We start from the raw sequence: 20,141 nt of genomic DNA, 5'->3' as shown, positions 1-20,141 counted from the left end.
AGTCTGAGACAGCCTTTGGGAAATTGCAGAGTTGAGACAAACTTACATCAGTACCAATCATAGTGATTGATTTATGGAATAAGTTATTGGAATTTCTTTGGAGACCAGGAGGGAAAGAAAAGAAATAGGTGTTCAGATTTGTTTGAAATTATTAAAATTGTGATTTTCAGTAAGATTTAAGTATATACATCTTTGAATATTTAACTAGGAAATTGTAGTTTTTACAATCACAGATCTTTTTGAGAAAAACATTAGAGAAATTGCAACTGAGGGACATTTGACTCGGTTTCTGATCGTATTCTTCAACACTATCAAGAGCAGCTTGAACAAGCAAAGTCTAAGAACTTGTCAGTCGGGAGGAGCCTGAGGAGAAGTGATGATCAGAAGTGCTCGAGCGTCCTGAGATGGCAAAGGGCAGACAGGGAAGACGGAGGAGGTCTGAAAGCAGCATGCACTCCAATCACCAGTCATGTTCGCTCTTGTGGCAACTAAGATACTAATGACAGGAGAAACTGGGTATTATCTTAAAAAACATCTAACGCTGTTCCAAAACAAAGTTTATTAAAAAAAAAAAAAAACCTCAGATTTAGAAAAGTCACCATCTTTCTCTCCAGAGACCCCCTTTGTAAGATCTGTCCTCCCACTTTTATCAATAAGTGCAGCGTTCTCTGGAGAAGAATCAATATTTTAAAATTATAAAAGAGCAGTTATCTTCTAAGTAATTCTCAATAATTTTTCTTCCCCATTATTATTCTAGCTCTAAAATGAAGTACCTGGAAGTAGTGCACTCCGTCTGCCTGTCTTGGTCTAGCCACTTTGCAGTTGTGCCAACTCTTGAACCTCAAGGTCCCTTCTTGCCTCTGTCCTCAGATCCTGGACTGTAGGTGACATTTGAGTGACTGGCAGAGGAAACATGGATAACAAACTGTTACAACACACTTCTTGGAAAAGGTGTTTACTGTTATGTGCTCTGTGGACTTGTGTGTCCTTTAAAAATATTGTGAAGAAAGCAAGAACAGGGTTAGGAGTATGTAAAGGTGTTCTTGCAGAGCTAGAAAGGAACAGGGCATAATATCTTTTTTATTCTAATTCCTAAATACACCCAAGAAAATACTTTTAAAATGGAAATTACTGAGTTCATGTGTTTTCTTCATTTTCATTGCATTTCTTACATTTTCCCCATTTCACTGAATAAAATGGTATTTATTTTTAATTATTTTAAATTTAATACCTTTATTTTATTTATTTATTCTTATGTGGTGCTGAAAATCAAACCCAGTGCCTCACACATGCTAGGCAAGCACTCTGCCACTGAGCTCAACTACAAACCCTAAAATGGTATTTAAAACCAAAGCCTTCTTTCCATAACCCACTCCCTTTCCCCTTAGGATCTTGAGGGTGGTTGGGGAAGCACCTCATAGTCTAGTAGGTCTGGGCTTAGCTGATGACATCAGTGAATGAGGGTCAAATAGAAGGGAATTGGGCTCAATCTAGGAAATCTATTAGGAAAAGTACAATTATTTGAATTGCCTTGCAGGATAAGAAAACTAACTGTGGGAGCACATTATATAGTAAAAGTAATATTAAAATTTAAACTTTTCTAAAGCACCGTGGTATTCTTGATTTAGACTAGGCCAGCCAGGATGAAGTTGGCAAAATACGACTTTTTTCTTTGTTATATTTATTGCTCAGCCATTGGAACAAGAAAGCAGTACACTTTTGGAGTATTTTTAGTTTGACATCAAAAACAGATGTTAAACATGCCCCTCCCCCACACACTGTGAATTAACTTCATTATTTTGTATCTCACTGTAAAGGACAGTTTTAGAATTAAAAGAAAGAGCAGAAGAGGCTTCCAAAGAGATTTCAGGAATAAAGGAAACGTTTCTACAATTAGTGCCTTTTTTTTTTTTTCTTGCTTCAAGAAACCAATACAAAATTCATGAGAACTAAAGTGGAAATACAGGTTAATTCTGTGATATTATCATATAATTGCAAAGAAGGAGTCAGTAATTCCAAACTTGAAAATGTTTGAAAGGGCTCATGTTTTGGCCTCCTTCTCCCACGTCCTCTATGTATGGCTGCATAGCCCAGAATCCTAGGCCCTAAGGAGAAAAGATGGCAAGGGACTGTCTTAGCTAAACAGAGTGCCCCAACATCAAACGGGCAGTCGAACAGCAGATGATGAAAACAGGCAGCGGCATGCATGACCAGGAGTGGAGGGCGCTGAGGAGACCTGGGAGGTGAGAGCGTAGCTCAGGACTTGAGACAAGTCACTTTTCATCTCAGAGCCTACTTTCCTCGAATGTTCCAGGAAAGGATCTCCAAATGTTTTCTGCGTATATGATCCTATGAGAGCTACCTTAGATGCAAAGCTGGATCCCTGCTGATGAAGGGGCTTCCAGGTGACAAATACGGTCTTTGCCTTTATAGGCAGCTTGCCTGTCTTGTACCCTAAACACCTCCATAAAGAAGTGGTTGAGTTCTGGCTTAGAGCCACTCCAGTCCTGTCCATATCAAAGTCGCGTCCTCTGTGGACCTGCTGTAGAGTCAGTATGATGGGTGAATTCTGATTTTTGTGTTTGTGCCATGAAGTAGAAAGGTAATAAGGAAAGGGTGTGGGTGTCGGGGGGTGGAGAGAGAAATTGTGTCATAATTGACTTGTCCTATCCCAGTATTTTTGGCTTCTTGGTTTTTGTGGCATAAAAAAGCAAGACGTTTTTACTTACCTCCAGTGGAGACTGTAACCTAGTTTGAATGAGAACATGGGGTTGTAAAAAAGATTGGGCACAAATAGAACAAATTGAAAAAGACTGGAGAAGGCCTGAGACTTCGTAATCCTGGGAAGCTTTTAAAAGATTCTGACTGACTTGTATGTGGCTCCTGGCCAAGCCCTAGAGACCAGGCCTCACTTTTGGAAGGATCCCATCAAGCCCCACAACACACATGGACCCTGCAGGCTCATCACCCCCTGCTGCTTCTCCCAGCAGCCTGTCCCCAGTACTTGAACTGTGATCACCAGCCTCTGAAAAGGGGTGTCTCGATGGAAAGTAGTGGAACTTAACAACTATTTTGAACTTTTTTCCTGACTGCAAAAAGACAAATGCACATAGCTGTCAACTGAAAAGAAAGAATATAATGTGCTTCGAATGAATCCCCTACAGGCTCCTTTCTAGCAAGGTCCTTAGGATCGCTTACCTTGGAGGCACGGTCAGTGTGGCTGGGTTTCCTTTGGCCACTTGGTGAACACAGGCATTTAACAAGAAGCTGAAGCAATTGTTACTGTACAGGTTCTTTCAGGTTAGAAGTTCTTTAATGGCAGCAAGCCATGGACCTGCCTCTCCAGCCATCTTACCATGTTTCCCTCTTCTTTATGATTTCCACTGTTCTTATTCCCAACTGCAGTGAACCTGGGCTGCCCAGGGGTCTCCTTCATGGGTGGATTTCCCAGAGCATGTGAGATGAGCCCTGGTGAGAGAGCATTTTCCTTTGCGTGCTAGAAGGAGTTATTCGGTCTGGAAATAATGATGTTAGAAGCATCAGAGAATTCCAGGCTGGCGCCTGCACATCTCTCCCACAAGCCTTTTAGCAACAGAGCCGAGGTGCAAGGCTGTGCATGTTGAATAAACACAGCTGCATTTATTTCAATGATTACACATTCAGATACTGCGCAGCCTGTTTATAAATGCACATTGATTTTCCTCCCCTCTGGGTGAGGGGCCAGGGAAGCAGGGAATCAGCTTGCATATGCAGTGGGTCTCCTTTGAATGTGTGCATGATGGAAGCCATCTTTCCTCTGGAGTCACTACATAGGATGTATAATCGCGTGACTCTATGAAGACCCCATGTTTACCTATCCTCTGTCTCTGGCAGTTGCCCCAAATTCCGCCAGGATTTATCCACAGGATGAAGCTTTCATCTCTGTTAAAAGAGAGTTACCTAACTTTAAATTGTTTTCAGTATTTGCACTATGACGTGAGACATGCAGAAGGATACCAGGCTGTAAAAGATCAAAGGCTTTTGGTTATAAAGACTCTAAGCCCTGGCACTTGGTTTGGGCATGTTGGGAAGGGAGGAGTGAGCCGTAGCTGAGAAGGAGGGAAAGGCCTGGGAAGGAGGAGGCTGGGATCACAAAGAGACTGCCTTTTCAAGAAGCCAGTGCCTAGGGCCTCCCTCTATCTGTGGAAACATTCCAACAAAAAGCAATTGAGTCTTACTTTAGACATGGGTGTGTTTGTGGGTGTGGCTTTTAAGACTGGTGGCTGGATCTACAGTTTCAGAGCTGTAGCTCTAGATACCAAGGGGGAAGCCAGAAAGAAAACACTTTGACTTTTAACAGAAATGGACTCCAGCAGTGTAAAGGGTAGGATAGGAAAAAAAAAAAAAAATAGTGAGGATGAGGAGATGTTGGAAGCAGTGCTTCCTTAGGGCCTAACTGGGTCACTAACCCCTTGATGGGAGAGTTTAGTTACCCAGGCAACAAAATGGCTGAAAGAGCCTTCACGAGAACGCAGAAGAAATCTGGACAAAATTCTAGAACAAAATGTTCTGAACTAGATTGCGAGAGGGGACATAATTCAAAATTGGGAAGGGAAGAACTTGGGCAGCATGTGGGTTTTCAATCTACACTATGAAAGGATCCCCCCCCATCCTTGCTGGCACATGACTTGGCACGGATAGTGCGCTGCATGAGTGTCATTCGTAGACTCTCTGGGTTAGGTCTGAGTGTAGACACTTGGTCCCATTTTTGGACACCCCACTGTTTGGGATTAACAACACGTAGTCTCCATATCCATAAATTGACCTCTGCTGGGGGATGTGTAAAGCCCTTTGTAAACAGATTACAGAGTGAGGTACCCTTTATCTTTTCCCTCCCTGCCCCTTCCTGAGTTCCCGTGTTTAGTAGCTTTACCATCCATCTCATCACTTGGGCCAGAAACCTCAGAACCTTCTGTGCTTATTATAACTGCATAATGAATTGTTCCAAAATTGATCAGCCTGAAACAGCCAACATTGCTGTCTCACCTAGTGTCTAAGGAGCCTAGTGTCTGTCCTGGAGCAGGCTAGCTGGTGCTTCTAGCTCAAGCCCTCCTACAGGCTGCAGAGAGCTGTCAGATGGGCCTGCAGGCATCTCAAGGCCTGAGCGAGATGGGAAATTCTTTCCACGTTCAGTCACATGGTCGTTGCAGGCTCAGTTTCTGACTGTTGACCAGAGGTCTCCATTCCTCTCACCATGTTGGCCCCTCCCCTTGGCTGCCTGAGTGTCCTCAGGACTTGGCAACCAGATTCCCATAGGGCAAATGGTGAGAGGGAGAGAGAGAAAAGAGAACCCCAAAGACAAAAGCCACTTATCTCAGCGATAAGATGAGATGGCCATCACTTCTGCCATATCCTATTGGTCTCAGAGCTACCAAATCCTTCCCTTCCTTCTGTGCAGCAGTCCTCAGATGTGACTCATCTCAGATCTGATGGCTTCTTCACGGAAGAGGTGTGGAGGCTGCTGGAGGCCCTGGAGCCTGGGGCACAGGTGGAGTGTAGGGTGTGCCCTGGCCTGGCCTGCCAGCCTCCTAGGGAGGAAAAGAACAATGTGTTGGCAGGCCAGTCTCGGGGAGGGTTTGTTCCCAGTGCAGGGCAGAGAGTCACCCAGGTATGGAGAGCCCAGATGCTTTCAGACTGGGCCTACTAAGCACCTTGGGACTTTAGACTACCAGGTGGGGTCAGGCCTCTTCGTGCATGAGGCCGAGATGGTCTTAGGAGAGCCCTAGGCAAGGGTGCTTCACTTCTCTGTGACTGTACAGGACTCACTCCACAAGGGTACTGAGACTGGAAGGGGCTTCCTAGAACTCTTGAACCAGAAATGTTAGGAGTCCATTCGGCTTCTGTGAGAAAGAAGGCCCTATTTCTCAGTGTCTGCTGCTGTCAGAGGACACAGGAGTTGTACAGCCACTTGGCCATGATAATACGTCCCCTGTTCACTGCTCATTCTTCTCCTTCTGGGGACCCTTCTCTCGTGGGCTTTGGGGAAAAAGAAAAACACCTAATAAGCAGAATTTTCCAAATGAGGTATGGCTGGACATCACCTACCTGAGCTGCTCTGGGATCCCTCCTCCTATTACTGCCCCACTTGGGAGGAGGTGAGAACTAGCAGCTTCTCCTCTTATTAGGAACTTAAACAGCCTGAGGCTGGACAGTTAACTAAGGTTAAGCCAATTAACCAAGGACCCAAGGGGACAAGAGTGGGAGCTCAGAACTCGCTGAAATTGATGGGAGAATCTGGGGCCTTATATGAAAATTTGCTCCTTATTCTTGGAACAATAAACTTGAGATCAAGAATTATATACTTACTAGCCAGAATAGATGATCAAGGTCACCTGCCTGCCCTCCCCTTCCTCATTTTACCCATGACAGAAAGGTGAAGGGACCTGCCTGCAGTCTCATAGTACATTGGCCAGCTAACCTGGATGGATTTTCTGACTGCCTTTGGAACTGCGTGTCTGGTGTGCACACCTGTGGGTAAGCGCACGCACACTGCATCTCCTGCTCACTCTTGAGACCACTTTCTGCTCTCAGTGGGATCGTCCCTGGATGAAGGGACTTCATTTCCCAGGCTCTTCTCTTCTGGGTTCCTGCAAGGTTTGGCCAATGGGGAGCACTGGTAGAAGATGTAAGAGCTGGAGTTGGCAAGTAACTAGCAATCTCTTCCTTTCTCCCTGCATCCGTGTGACCATGTCTCCTCTGTGGTTCTGGCTCCCTCTGGACAGTCTTCTGTAACTTTGGCTTCTGCCAGGTGCCCCTGTTGCTGTGGCCTGGTGACATAGCTCCTCCACGCGGAGGAAGAGTCACTGCTGCTCACCGCTGGAGCTGGTCTCAGGCTTGCTTTGCTGTGCCTGGTGGCTTCTCAGCCCTGGTGTCATTTGTGGGTCCAATTTCTTATATTGTTATCTCTCTTTAGGAGGATCCAGCAGGGTTCTCTTGTCCTTACTGGATCCTGACCCACAGAGTAGGGCCATCATTCCGTGTGTTCCTGTGCATGGTAGGAACGGGCAAGTGTCCAATGATAATGTTGTTAATGGAAAGAAAACCAGTTTATCAAAAAGAAGTTGTGCTGTTTCCTCTCTGTTCACTCACACCATAAATTAAACTGATTAAGACAGCATCATATTTGTCATAAATTCTGAAAAACAAAAACTGGTAATATTTTCCTAAGGTGGTTTCCCCAAGGAGTTAATCTTGTACTTTCTGCTCTGCCATTTAAAAGAATGAATTCCTTTGATGCTGCAGGTCCTTTCCACCGCTCAGCCATGGAAGGGCCCTTCTCGGTTTGGGCGGGTTTCTGTTTTTTTGGTTGTAGCAGAGTCTTGCCTTCATCCGTTGGTTTCATAGGCTTGCTGGTAACAGCTTTGTACGCTTGGCCTTCCCATCACAAGCCTGGTTATCGGGACCCACAGTCCTGTTTACATGCCAGCCCCTGTTCTTGGCCTTCCCACAAGGATTCCCACAAGGCTTCCATTGGAGAAGGTGGTTTCTAAGGTTGGGTTATCTGCCCGCCAGCACTGGATTTGAGACCACCAGCTTGTTTTTCCAAGCATTAATATCTCAGTGATCTCCAAACATATTTTCTTTTCCAGAACACTTTCCAAAAAGTGTATAAGAATGTTGGTAAAACTTTTTTCTTTTGAAGGCGTAAGAGCCTAAGGGGAGGGGCAAGGGTATATGTACTTGGCAGACTTGTATCTAAAACTTGTTTCCAAAAAATATTTTTCTCCTTAAAAAAAATCCTCTTTACATATTTAAGTAATTCATTTGGGAGAAATAACCACTCAGCTATTCACATGGCCAGCCCCTTGGCAGCTTCAGTTCAGTGTGCTTTGAAACCAGTCAGCTACAAAGCCTCAATGTTTTCACTTTGAAAGCTCAACTTAACCTTCACTACCATGGTAGTGAGAAAAATGACAACTCATTTTGAAGATTCTCCCCTTTGTGTCTTTGTCTTTATTCTGCAGGCCATGTGTTTATACTGTGGGATCTCCCATAAACAACAGGGCCCTTTTTCCGTGCCAGGAGCCACCCGTTGCCATGTCAACATGGCAGGCTACAGTTCGAGCAGCTGCATCTTTTGTTGTTTTAATGAGTGGGGAAAATTCTGCCAAGCCAACACAGCTTCGGGAAGGTACTGTACATGTGTTCTTTGCTTATTTATGTATTGCACACATGCTGGACCCAGGAACCCAATAAGCAGTGTTTTTCTAAACTTTAAAGAGCTGCTTTATTAGTTGAGTTGGAAATGAACATACTATAAAACATCCTGCCAGAGAAAACAAGCAGGGGCTGGGGAGGGGTGCTTGAGAGTCTGGGCTTGGGATTTGGGGCTCTTCATGCCAGAGTTATCAATTCAGGGATTATTTCAGCAGTTGCTTTCACCTAGTGGCTTGTGGGCCATAAGTGGGTGGTCTTGGGCAGACTCTGGGCAGGCAAGTGTGTCATGGCAACACCATTACGGTTGAGTTCTCTGTGGTTTGGACCTGGTGTCTGTACCTGGTTTTTCATAGGTCAAGAGATAGTGCTACTATTGGCTGGCCCGCTGGGGTAGTCCTGGTAGAGGTCCATTCTATACAGCTCTCCTTCGTGAAGTTCTGAACCAAAGGTGTATTACAAAGCTGGAAGGCAGGGGCTAATGCATTCTTCAGGTTTTTATCTGTGAATTACTTGCTTTTCCAGAACTAATCTGTTAGTTCAAACCCTGAGCATATTGATGCAAGGTAGTTGTATTATTTATTTAAAATATGGCATCTCTTCTCACATACTTATTATAGAAACTTTTAAAATACTCAAAAAAGTAAGAAAATAAAGTTAAATATTTTTAGAGAAAAAATAATTGCTAAAGTTTGGTTGCATTTTCCTTCAGATTTAAAATCTATGTGGATTGTAAGAATAATTCAAAATTGTTGTTATAGCATATAGCAGTGTTTATTCTGCTTCCTTTATTAATACAGTGATTGTTGAATTTTTTTCAGGTTATTGAGTGTTTTTAAATATAATTTGATGTTGGTGTGAAATTTTGTTGCGTGAATTCACACAACAAAATTTCACGCCAACATCAAATTATATCAGAATTTATTTAACACTCCCATGTCAGATATTTTGATTGTTTCCACATTTTCTCTCCTATCACAAAGTTCCTGAGGAGACATTTTATATGAAGTGGAAGTTGCCGAGCCTGAGGTGTGAGCGTGTGTAAAGCTGTGGTGCGATACATCCCGTGTTGCTCTCCAGGGGCTGTGCCAGCTTACATACCCCTCAGCCATTGTGAGGTCATGGCTTTCTTGAATTTTGCTCATCAGATATGCAAGGGGGAGTGGCTCTTGAATTTGGGTCACTTTGGTTGTGAGCGATTTTCACATGTTCCTATCTGTTTTTTAACCATTTTCATTCCTATCTGTCTGTTCATTTCCTTTGTCCACTTTTATACTGAGGACAGTATGTCGTGTTTTAAAATTTGATTAGCTCTTGGCCTGGGGTTGTGGCTCAGCGGTAGAGCACTTGCATAGCACGTGTGAGGAGGCCCTGGGCTCGACCCTCAGCATCACATAAAAATAAATAAATAAAATAAAGGTATTGTGTCCAACTGCAACTAAAAAATAAATATTAAAAAAATTGATTAGCTCTTTAAAAAATTAAGGATATTATACCTTTAATTTTACATGAGGTTTCTTACTACAGGATATTTTAATGTTTGTGAAATCAAATTATCAGATTTCTTTGGAAAGTCTTTCTTTGTACTCAGATTTACCTGTTTTGTTTATAGCTTAATTTTTATAATTTACTCTTTATTCTATGTATATTGTTTTCAACAGAATTGTGAAGTGAGGACTAAGTAATTATCTTTTTCCAACTAGAAAACCAGTTGCTCTAAGAGCACTTAGTGTATCTTTTCTGATTTGTGATGCTTTTTTTAAAATTTTTAGTTGTAATTGGACACAATACCTTTATTTTATTTATTTTTATGTCATGTTGAGGATCGAACTCAGGGCCTTGCATGGTAGGTAAGCGCTCTACCACTGAGCCACAACCCCAGCCCCTGTGATGTCTTTTTTATCATAAGCTAGATTTACAAATATGTACTGAAGTCTTCACTGAATATTTACTTGATTCCAAAGTAAAGGCAAAACAAAGTAAATAATACATTTAAAATTTTTGTTAAAGTAGATAATATTTACAAATTAAAAGTAGACAACATATTTCAATAAAGTCTCCTTCCTCTTCTTTTTTCCTAGCTGCCCAGTAACCCTTTCCCAGGCCAACCCAGGTTACTAATTTTGCTTGTGTAATGTTCTTTCTCTTTTGTTGCATAAATAGTGGCATGCTATATATGTGAATAGCACTTCTCCCTTTAGAAGAAATTGATCTCATAGATATTTCATGTCAAATCAGAAAGAGCTTTTTTAAAATTATTATTATTTTTAAGACTACAGATGTTTCATTAATGGATGCTTCATAGCTTAATTAACTAGAGGCTCTGGACTCCACTCTGTATCCAATAAGGAGTTTTGTGGGTATTTACTTCTGGTGCTTTTCTTCCCCTGTGTCCCCCAGTGTTTGTCTCAGGTCTGTGTTCTGTTTTTTGTATTACAGCCTCTTTTCTAGCAATAACTTTCTTCATTCTTGAGCTCTTAAGTTTGATTTGTCTTTTGGCTGGGAAAAGGCTTTAATTTTTTTTTTTTTTCCTGTGAAGGTGGGTGTATAGCCTATTTTCTGAGGTCCCTTTCCTATTTAAGTTGACTTTTAATTGTATTCATTTATGAACAGTTCTTGGCTGGATATAGATTTCTTGAGTCAATTTTTTCCCCTTCTTAAATGACTATAAATATTATTACTGTCGTCTCTTATTTAGTATTTCTGGAGAGAAATCTGGCAACACATTTTTTTATTCTTTGAAAGTAGTCTGGTTTTGCTGTCTAGATGCTCAGAAAAAAAAAAATTAAAAATTTTTGTAATTAAAAACTTCAGAACAAATCTAGATGTGCTGCCTTTCTTTTGAATCAACTTAACTAAAGTTTAATTTACATATAATCAATGCATACATTTAAAATGTATCACTCAGTGAGATTTGACAGATGTCTACACCTTTGTGTTTAATCAGCACCTCTGTGATGACGTGGAGCATTCCCATCACCCCAGCAATCCCCTGTGGCCTGTACTCAGTCCTCCCTGCCTGACTCTGTTCAACCACTGAACTACTTTACATCTCTATAGAGGGGTTTTAGTTTTTCCAAAAATCCCTCTCAGTGCATTTGTTCAGTATGGGTTCTGACATCTGACTGCTTTCACTCTGGGTGGTGTTTGTGAGATTCATCCACATCGCTGCAGATGTCAGTAAGTTATTCTGTTTTAATTGATGAATTAGCCATCCATTGTGTGAATAAATCACAATTTATCCACTTGTCTGTTGGTGGGCATGTGGATTCTTTTGGTCATTTTGAAAAACACGCCGTGACGTTCACGTATGAGACTTTTGTGGATATGGTTTTCACTTCTCTTGGGCAAGTACCTAAGAGTGGATTTGCTAGACCCTTAAAAGTATATGTGTAAGTTTCTAAACTTATGATTTGGCACCTGCCAAACTAGGTCCAACGTGGTTGTGTCTTTTTATATTTCCACCAGCAATGTTTGAGAGTTCTGGTTGCTACTCATCACCCTAAGCACCTGGCAGTGTCAATCCATGGATTGTTAGCCTTCTGACCGAGTGTGAATACCGTCTCATTGTGCTTTTAGTTTGCATTTCATTTATTAGATGTACTTATGTTCTTCTTTGAAAAGCATCTCTTCCAAGTATTAAGAATACTTTTCTATAATATTCTAGACGTAAACCTTTTGCCGGATATATGTATTACAAAAATATACTCTCAGTCGGTGTGACTTACCTTTTCATTTATTATTTACACTCTATTCCATTGCTTTTCTGTAGTGACAGATTTGTTCTTTATTAACTCCACTCTATATGTAAATTATGTCATTGTAACATATCAATCCTTCTTTAAAAAAAACTTCATTTTTTTTTTTATATCAGTCTGGTACCACTTACACCTCAGCCTATTTTCTTCTCGTGGCTTTTTACTATGATTTCGTAGAAGTTATATCTTCTTGTCTCATAATGACAAGACCAGTTTCCTAAACTGGTTTTGGTTTCTGTAGCAGATTGATTCCCCAGACCTGTTCTTGCTGAGTCCTAAGGATGATGTCTTTTTTCACTTCGATTCTGCCAGTTTGGTTTGATTTTCTTCCACAGCCTTCATGGCTTTCCTCTCTCCTGTGACCCAACAGACGGGATAAAGTATGTCACTTTCCTGTGGTACCTTCATTGTCCCCTGTGTTTGCTGAACTCCTTCTAGTCCAGTATACAGAGCCAACCTGATAAGCCTCACTCCTCTGTCCAGGCTCTGTTGTCTTGTTGACCGTTTCTGGTCAAGTTCTGCTAGACATGCCTGGCCCTTTCTTTGCCTTCTCTGTTTGGTTCCCTGCCATGCTAAAACAAGAGGGTGTGTTTTGAAACACTGCTGTGTTGAGCAGGCACTGATACCAGAGTCTTCCAGCCCACTGAGTTTTCCTTGTGGTTACTGCACTTCCCAGGATGCCATGTGGTCATCCCCTGTGGTATCTCCCCACTGCCCATGGACTTTCTCATTCATGGTTTGGCCCTGTGGTTCAGATGGAAGGCTTTGTGTTTGGCCTTGCTTCACAAATTTAAGCATTATTTTTCTTTTTAGATAGAAAAAAAAATCTCATGATTTACCAAGGTTGATGTAAATTATTGATATCAGAATGATATTTTCAAAACTACCAACCTAACACTAGATATAAACTCTGTATGCTTGGAATTCTTGCACATCTGTGAAGCCAAAATAAAATTATAAAACAGATCAAACTCCTATATCTTAACATTTAGATTAACAATTTAAAATTGGTATAAAGATTAATATTTTGCTGGCATAAAATTGCCTTTTACAATACAAATGTGGAACTGAGGGCTCCCTGTATTTTTTGTTTGTTTTTGTGATGATCCACCTTTCCATCACTTTAGCTTACACACATGTGGTGACATCATCTGGCCTTTACTTGGGCAAAAGCATCAGCCTTATGTTCTTCTCGCATTATCTCTCAGTAGTGGTGGTAGTCCCCACATGCCTGTGCAGTCGCACAAGCTAAGGCAGACATGAACTCTGAAGTCATCTGGCAGCACTCACCCATACCTGCATGCTTTCAGGGGCCAGCAACCCTCAGATCACTGGCCAGATCCAGCCCATGGCCTGTCCTTGTAAATAGTATTATTGGATTCGTGGCCATTGTCTAGGGCCTCTTATGTGCTACAACAGCACAGTTGACTATTTGTAAGAAAGACCCACAAAACCTACAATGTTTCCTTCCTGGTCCTTTACAGAAAAAAGTTTTCTGACCTCTGACTTCTACCATATCTGTCTGTTGTTGATCTATCTATTTGAAGATTATCATAGAAAAATTAAAATAAGAATTAACTTAAAAATTTTCATGGAAAACTTTGATACTTCCAGGAATATGTCTGTGGACATTTTTTCCCCCAACATTACCAGTTGAGAGCAGAGTTATAATAAAGTAGATGTTCACTGGGATTTGCTTGTTCTCACACTACTTACACCTCGTGTGATATCACACAATAGATTTTACCAGTTCACACTGAGGAAGGCCTGAGCGAGACAGGGAGAAAGACGTCTACAGGCAGCACTGCAGTGTCTCCTGCAGTTGCAGCTGGGGGTGAGCAGAGGGCAACCAGAGTGCTAATAAAGCTCTTTGCCAGAACCAAAAACAGCTGTTCTGAGGATGGAATAATGTCTACAAATGTATCGCACCCCCTGGAGAAAAAGGTAAGCGGATATAACGTGATATTATTTCCTCTCCGAGTCGTGTTTTCTAGATTGGCAGATTGGTCTCATAGGACCTCTACTCTGTTGTGCACCATGCCCTTGAAAACTATGAGCTGCCCTGAAAACATGAGTGGCCAAACCTGGCCCAGCAAGTCTCCATTTCCATCACATTGACACATCATCAGCCTGATTAGCACATTCACCGGTCGCCAGATGATTTCCCGGAAGGAGGAAAAGTACCTGGGAACAGATAACAGCAGCAGAGATGACAGCAGCCCTTGGGCAGGGACCTCAGAGTCTTTGCTCCATGAGGGAAATCAATCCTCCTAACTCTTTTTAAAAAGAAAGCTAATGATTTGGGCTGTAGGATAATGACCATCGTAAGACTGTTATTAGCTGAATAGTCATTATATTTTTTCAAGAAGGCTAAGTCAAGGCCATAGATTTAGATTAACTTGTTTGACTCATTTATTATTCAATTTCCTCAGCATGAAGCTATTTGGGCCGCAGGGTTATCCTGTGTGTTATTGTCGCCTGTATTTCCTGCCCCAGTATAGCCAAACTATTGAGTATAGAAACCCAGTGCCCAGTACAATGCTTTGTATATAATAAGTGCTCAAATATTTATTCGATGAGTTCATGTAGCCTGTGTAGACAGGCAAAAGTAATATGTTCATGGAAGGAACATTTAAACCCTCTGTCCATAGTGACAAAAGTGATTTCAAGGTCATTTCTTTTGTTGTGCTGCTAATTTGAGTTTATGCCTTTTTTCCAGCCTCCATAAATTTTAGAAGAATAAAAATTTGTCTGAGTATGTTATTATTTTTCTCTGGTAATTTTTTGTTTAGTTTACTGAGTCTAATTTAGCATATTCCTACTTCCTAAAAAAATCCTCTGCCTGTTTTTCATGGGAAGCCTCAAGAAGATGAGTAAGACTATCGAAGCTCCTTCCAAATGAAGGAGAAAAAAACATGTGAATAAGTGAAAGGTGTTAAAAACGACATGTGCCTTTGCTTGGGATCTGATTTTATTTTTCTTTGCAAAAGTAAGACTGTAGACATTACTTCATTCTGGACAAAATGCCTGCCCAATCCACCAGCTCTCTGACATTCTCTTTCTCTTGACTGTGTGGGAAATTCCAGGAAAAAGCCAAGATTTCAGGGTCCAGACCCTCCTGTGTGCAGTTGAAAGCCAACTTTTCTTCCCTCTTGATGGCTCAAAATGAGCAATTCTATTTAGACTGCTCCCACAGTATGCAACTAGGAATTACGTACAAGGAAATGGTAAATTAAAAGGCATTTAGGAATGGTTATGATTAAGTGTGTTCCCCACAAAGAGAAAATGCAAAGTAGAGAAAGCTTCTTGTTTCTAGACTTGGAAACTTGATTAATTCTGGGGTGATACCCATACCTACAACAAGGGGCTGGAATGCAGGGCAAATGTGTTCATGTTTTCCATTGGAAGACTGCTGGTGAGCCAGGGCTGTGTCCCACACAGTGCTGTTGTGTTTTTAAGTCTTTGTCAGTTAGCTCTTTACATTTGTGATTCATATCTACTAACTCTTGCCTGCATTCCTCACCCTGCACATACGCAGCGCATGCAGAAGTACTCATGGCCTCTTTCGGATCACTGTGATGCTGAAGGCATGTATGTGCCACTTGTTACTGCTTGTGGAATTTTGTCTGGGACTTCACATTCATAATTCTCATGTGAATATAAAATACTGAAGTTAACCCGAGACCATCTGGAGCAGTACAGCTTGGTGTCCAGTCCACTGATTCCATGTTACTGAAGTAGAAGGTGAACTGGCCATCTGCATCGTTGATCAGACCTTTCAGGGAGACTTGGGATGACAAGCCTGGTGCCTTGTCTTCCTGTAGGAATGCCCCCAGCCAGAATGTCCCCAGCCTGCAAGGAAAGCCTCCCCACATGTAATAGCGCTTGTGTTCTTACTTCAGTAGGTGGCGCTCTTTTACCTAGTTCACCCGAAGCTCTCCAAGGTCACTCTCTCCTGGGCCTCCTGGGCCTGAGGCCTTACCCCATTTCAGGGAAGGAAACCCAAAGCCCTGCCACTCCTGTGGCCTGGCCTGGCACATCGCCCTGGTTAGGCAGTGCTGGTGCTCACCAACCCAGGGCCTTACTGTCTCCTTTGTTCTGGTGCCAGTTACAACCTTTGAGCAATAACAGAGGAAAACTAATGAAAGACAGTCACACCATGGGTATTCAGGAGGGTGGCACTAAGCTCATAAAACCAGAATGTGTAGACTTGGCATCTGCAAAGTAGTGACACCAAGAAAGCTGGGATTTGCTGAAAGACCTAAGCACTGGAGAAGCAGGCCAAGAGGGGAAGGGCAGCCCAACCCTCCTTTTTATGCATATATTACACAATGTGTGGATAATACATACTTTGAAGGGAAATAATATATACATTGTATGTGGTATTTCTATATATGCTTATAAATACATTCCTATACATATTGTTAAGCATCTTTAATTTGTGATACAAAGTTGTTACAAAATAATCTTTAACATATGGAATAGTTTGGGGAAACTGAAAGAAGAGATTGTGGCTGGAGAAAGAAAAGGTCTTGGGGTAGGAAGTGAGGAGGGCTGTGTTAGAGCTTAGGAAAGGACCTGATATGCTAAATGAAAGTATGCATCGATTTGATGTTCCCACAGGCTTCCTGCTGTTCGTGTAACTATGGTGGAAAGGTTTAAAAGGTACATGGATGCTTTTAATAGGAGGGATTTATGTGCCTGTTTTAGTTTTCAGTGAAAACAATAGCTCTTTAAATATAAGTTCTGAGATGCTTAGTATGCAAAGACACTCTAAAGAAGCAGGGTGGCGTCTGTGTGGTGTGACTCTTTGTCCAAGTGCAGAGGATTTGACTTTCCATATGGCTCGCGTTTAGTGTACTGGTTGTGGTAGGCATGACTGAAAGAAGTGGGTAAAAAAGACCATGTTTTTATTTTTCTTCTTTCAGTGTTTCTTTTGTGAAAACTAATTTCTCAAATAATTAGTACAGTTGTTGTGAAGTTCAGGATGCAGAGTCCCGACCTCTCCGTTGCATTCTCCCTCTCCCCTCTTTACTGGAAGGTGGGATCGTCGTGACTATTCAGAGGATTGTTTCTAGTAGTTGAAAAAAAATAGTTAAAGTAATTGTTTAAATACTCTTTAGTTATGATGTTTATAGCTTTTTCTGTTTTATTTTTTTGGGGGGGGGGTTAGGGGTGGTTGGGGATTGAATCCAGGGTGCTTTACCATTGAGTTCCATCCCCAGTCCTTTTTATTTTTTATTTGAGACATGCTTTTGCTAATTGCTGAAGCTGGCTTCATGATACTTATTTTCAAAGTTAATTTTTTTTCTTCCTGTGCTCCATTGGTTTTCCTACTGTTTGTTTATTATTTTTTAATTGGTGCTTTATAGATAAACATAAACATGCCAGAATTAAATTTTAAACTGCCTCTTGTGATTTGAAAATCAGCACATTTCAAGTCCTATTGTTGGAAAAAAAATCATCTTTAAGGAAATTTTCAGTCCCATTTTGGAGATGAAAATGTATAATTGAGTCTTGTAGCAGCTGCTATTGTGATTATTTATTTATTTTTTTTTAGAGAGAGAGAGAGAGAGAGAGAGAGAATTTTTCAATATTTATTTTCTAGCTTTCAGTGGACACAACATCTTCGTTTGTATGTGGTGCTGAGGATCGAACCCGGGCCGCACGCATGCCAGGCGAGCGTGCTACCGCTTGAGCCACATCCCCAGCCCCTGCTATTGTGATTATAAGAACAGTATCTCTGGGGCTGAGGTTGTGGCTTATAGGGGTAGAGCGCTTGCCTAGCATGTGTGAGGCCCTGGGTTCGATCCTCAGCACCACATAAAAATAAAAAAATAAAAATAAAATAAAGGTATTGTGTCCAAGTACAACTAAAAAATAAATATTAAAAAAAAGAACATCTCCTGTGACAGATCTGCCTTGCTGGTGAGACAATTGAAATGAGTTTTTCCCCTATGAATACATTGCAGATTGATAAAGTGGTATAGGGGTGTTAAGGAACTCTGATCACTGTTGGAGGACTTCAGAAGCCCACCTTTGCAGAATCTGTCCAGAAGGGAAGGTGAGCTGGAGGCTGCTGGCGCCTGCAGTTAGGGAGTGCCCCTTCCTGTCACCCCCCTCTTGTTAGCCTTACTAATGAATCCAGGCCTGGCTGTGCAGTCATTCAGGGGTGTGATGATCTTCAGGCTTTTGCAGAGGAAAAACTCTCGGTTTTTCAAGTGTGGCATGTTCTCTTTGTTTTGCAGCTGGTGTAGCAAAGCAGTCTAGTGCAAGTGGGTTGAATCAAAAAAAGAAAATGAGGGCATTCACTGTTTTATCTAGGATGGCTCATTTAAAGTAAACACCATTTAAATAGTCTCCAAATGGTCCATTCTATGTGAAGTCACACAGGATGCCCCCTCTGGGCTGTCATTCTCCTTTAAATGGATCGCTCTGTGTGCACTGTGTTTAATGCCATTCAACCTTAAACCCCATATGTGGGCCCCTTCAGGTCACGGGTTTTGGTGCACATGTGGCAGCCATACCTCCAAATATCCCTCGCCTCTGCTTCCAGAAAGTCAGCCTGAGCGCCGGGGAGAGGCAGCTGTGAAGACGAGAGCTTGCAGATGATGCGAGTGACGACAACAGTGACGATGATGAGGATGGCGCTGGATCTGAGTACTGTGCCTAGTGGTTTCTATTCGTATTACCTGACTGAATCCTCCAGAACCCTATGAGACAAATGCTGTGATCATTCCCCTGTAATACACTGCGACACTGGTGCCTACTGAGATCGAGCAGTGTGCCCACACTTTGCTTGTGGAGCCGCAGCATCTGGAGCGGGAATTAACCCATGGACATGCACCAGAATAGACTCCCATCATTCCCTTTGTCTATCACAAACAGCAGCCTATCCAGAAATGATTTCTCTTTGTCTTTGGAATGAAAGCTCTGTTTTCTGAGGCAGTATTTCCACCTTGTTATTCATATTTTTTGTAGTTATATAAGGGACAAGGTAGGTGTTTCCTGTGGCAGCGAACAGTCTTCATGCAAGATGGGCCGAGTGGAGTCATCCACGGACACACAACTCGGAAGATTCTCTATTACCAAGGAACCTTGGAAATGTCCTCGTAGTAATGAGCTAACGAAAACAGTTTCTAGTGTGTGGAAGGGTTCTGTGATGTCACCACTGGCTCTAGCTTTCACCTAAGATCTGGACAAGAAGCTCAGGGCCAGACTCTTCTTCCTGAGAAACATCTCGGGTCAACCACAGTCCTTGGGAATTGGGTTCCTGGCTGGTTCCTAGTGGCCCAGTCTGCTGATCTGCCCCTGTTTGTCAGTCACTTGGTAGCTCCCAAAAGGTTTCGTTTTAAAAGCTTGCACTATGAAGCAGTTTGGTCCGAATGAGCCCCTCTAGAAAAGGGACTTAGGAATGAATCTAAGAAAGTAAAAATCTGTGGGCTGTATAGAGGGGCATCCTCTTTAACATTCAGAATCTTTCTTTCCATTATTTAACTTTGCAGCCACCTTCGAGGGAGGAGTGATTCGAGTGACGACAACAGTTCTAAAGCGTTCTCGTCAGACTCAGTTCAGGTTCTGTTATCACTGTGGCTACCTCACTCCCCAATTCTGGGTTATTTAAGATATTGGTAATTTTTTTGTGGCTCATCTCATTCTTCCTCTTACTACATCCCTTCATGGCTCCTAGTGCCCTCCCCGTGTTACCTCGAAGGTACACACGCTTTCTGACAGTGGTGCTGGGATGTGATGTCACTAGGAGCTCTGGATTTTTGGTGCCCTTGTGCAGGGATCTCATGATTACCTCCTATTTCCTTAGCAGTGATTTCTTTTGGAAGCAGTTTCAGTTCAGTTCTTGTGGTTTCCACAAGTCCCATCTTGCCTAGGCCATAGATGGTACCAAGAACTAGACTTGAAGCAAAAAAATCGGATCAAAACTTCAGCACAGAACATAGAAACCATTGTGCTCAGCACTTGCTTTGTTCCTTAGAGGGTTTCCCGATGGAGCAGCGCCTGCACCTTCTCTGTGGACGGCCCTTCCTTCCAGCTGTATTTCATCATTTTGATAGTATTTCAGGATTAAAGATGCTGCTGTTTTTCTGATAAGTTTACCTTTTGATCAATTGATTAGTTGGTTTTGTTTTGAATTATTTTACATTAAAAATGCAATATTTAGAGTTAAACAATTCT

General features: G+C 42.0%; 1 protein-coding gene and 1 long non-coding RNA gene across 2 annotated transcripts in view; one reads left to right on the top strand and one right to left on the bottom strand.

The window, feature by feature from the left end:
* Window positions 1–20,141, top strand: part of Aopep (aminopeptidase O (putative)) — a 309,239-nt gene that overhangs the window by 37,838 nt on the left and 251,260 nt on the right. Inside the window, exon 3 of the mRNA XM_048800350.1 lies at window positions 8,004–8,170. Coding sequence (XP_048656307.1) covers window positions 8,004–8,170 — 167 coding nt within the window. The remainder of the gene's footprint in view (window positions 1–8,003; window positions 8,171–20,141) is intronic.
* Window positions 374–3,599, bottom strand: LOC125615878. The gene is made up of 3 exons (XR_007346477.1): window positions 3,199–3,599; window positions 774–899; window positions 374–496 (listed from the first exon to the last, which is right to left on the bottom strand). It is a non-coding gene; the product is annotated as an uncharacterized LOC125615878 (long non-coding RNA).

This window comes from Marmota marmota, unplaced genomic scaffold (assembly GCF_001458135.2).
Source record: "Marmota marmota marmota unplaced genomic scaffold, marMar, whole genome shotgun sequence".
NCBI classification, from domain to species: Eukaryota; Metazoa; Chordata; class Mammalia; order Rodentia; family Sciuridae; genus Marmota; species Marmota marmota.
Note: the sequence above shows the minus strand (reverse complement) of the source record. Positions and strands in the feature narration are given on the sequence as shown.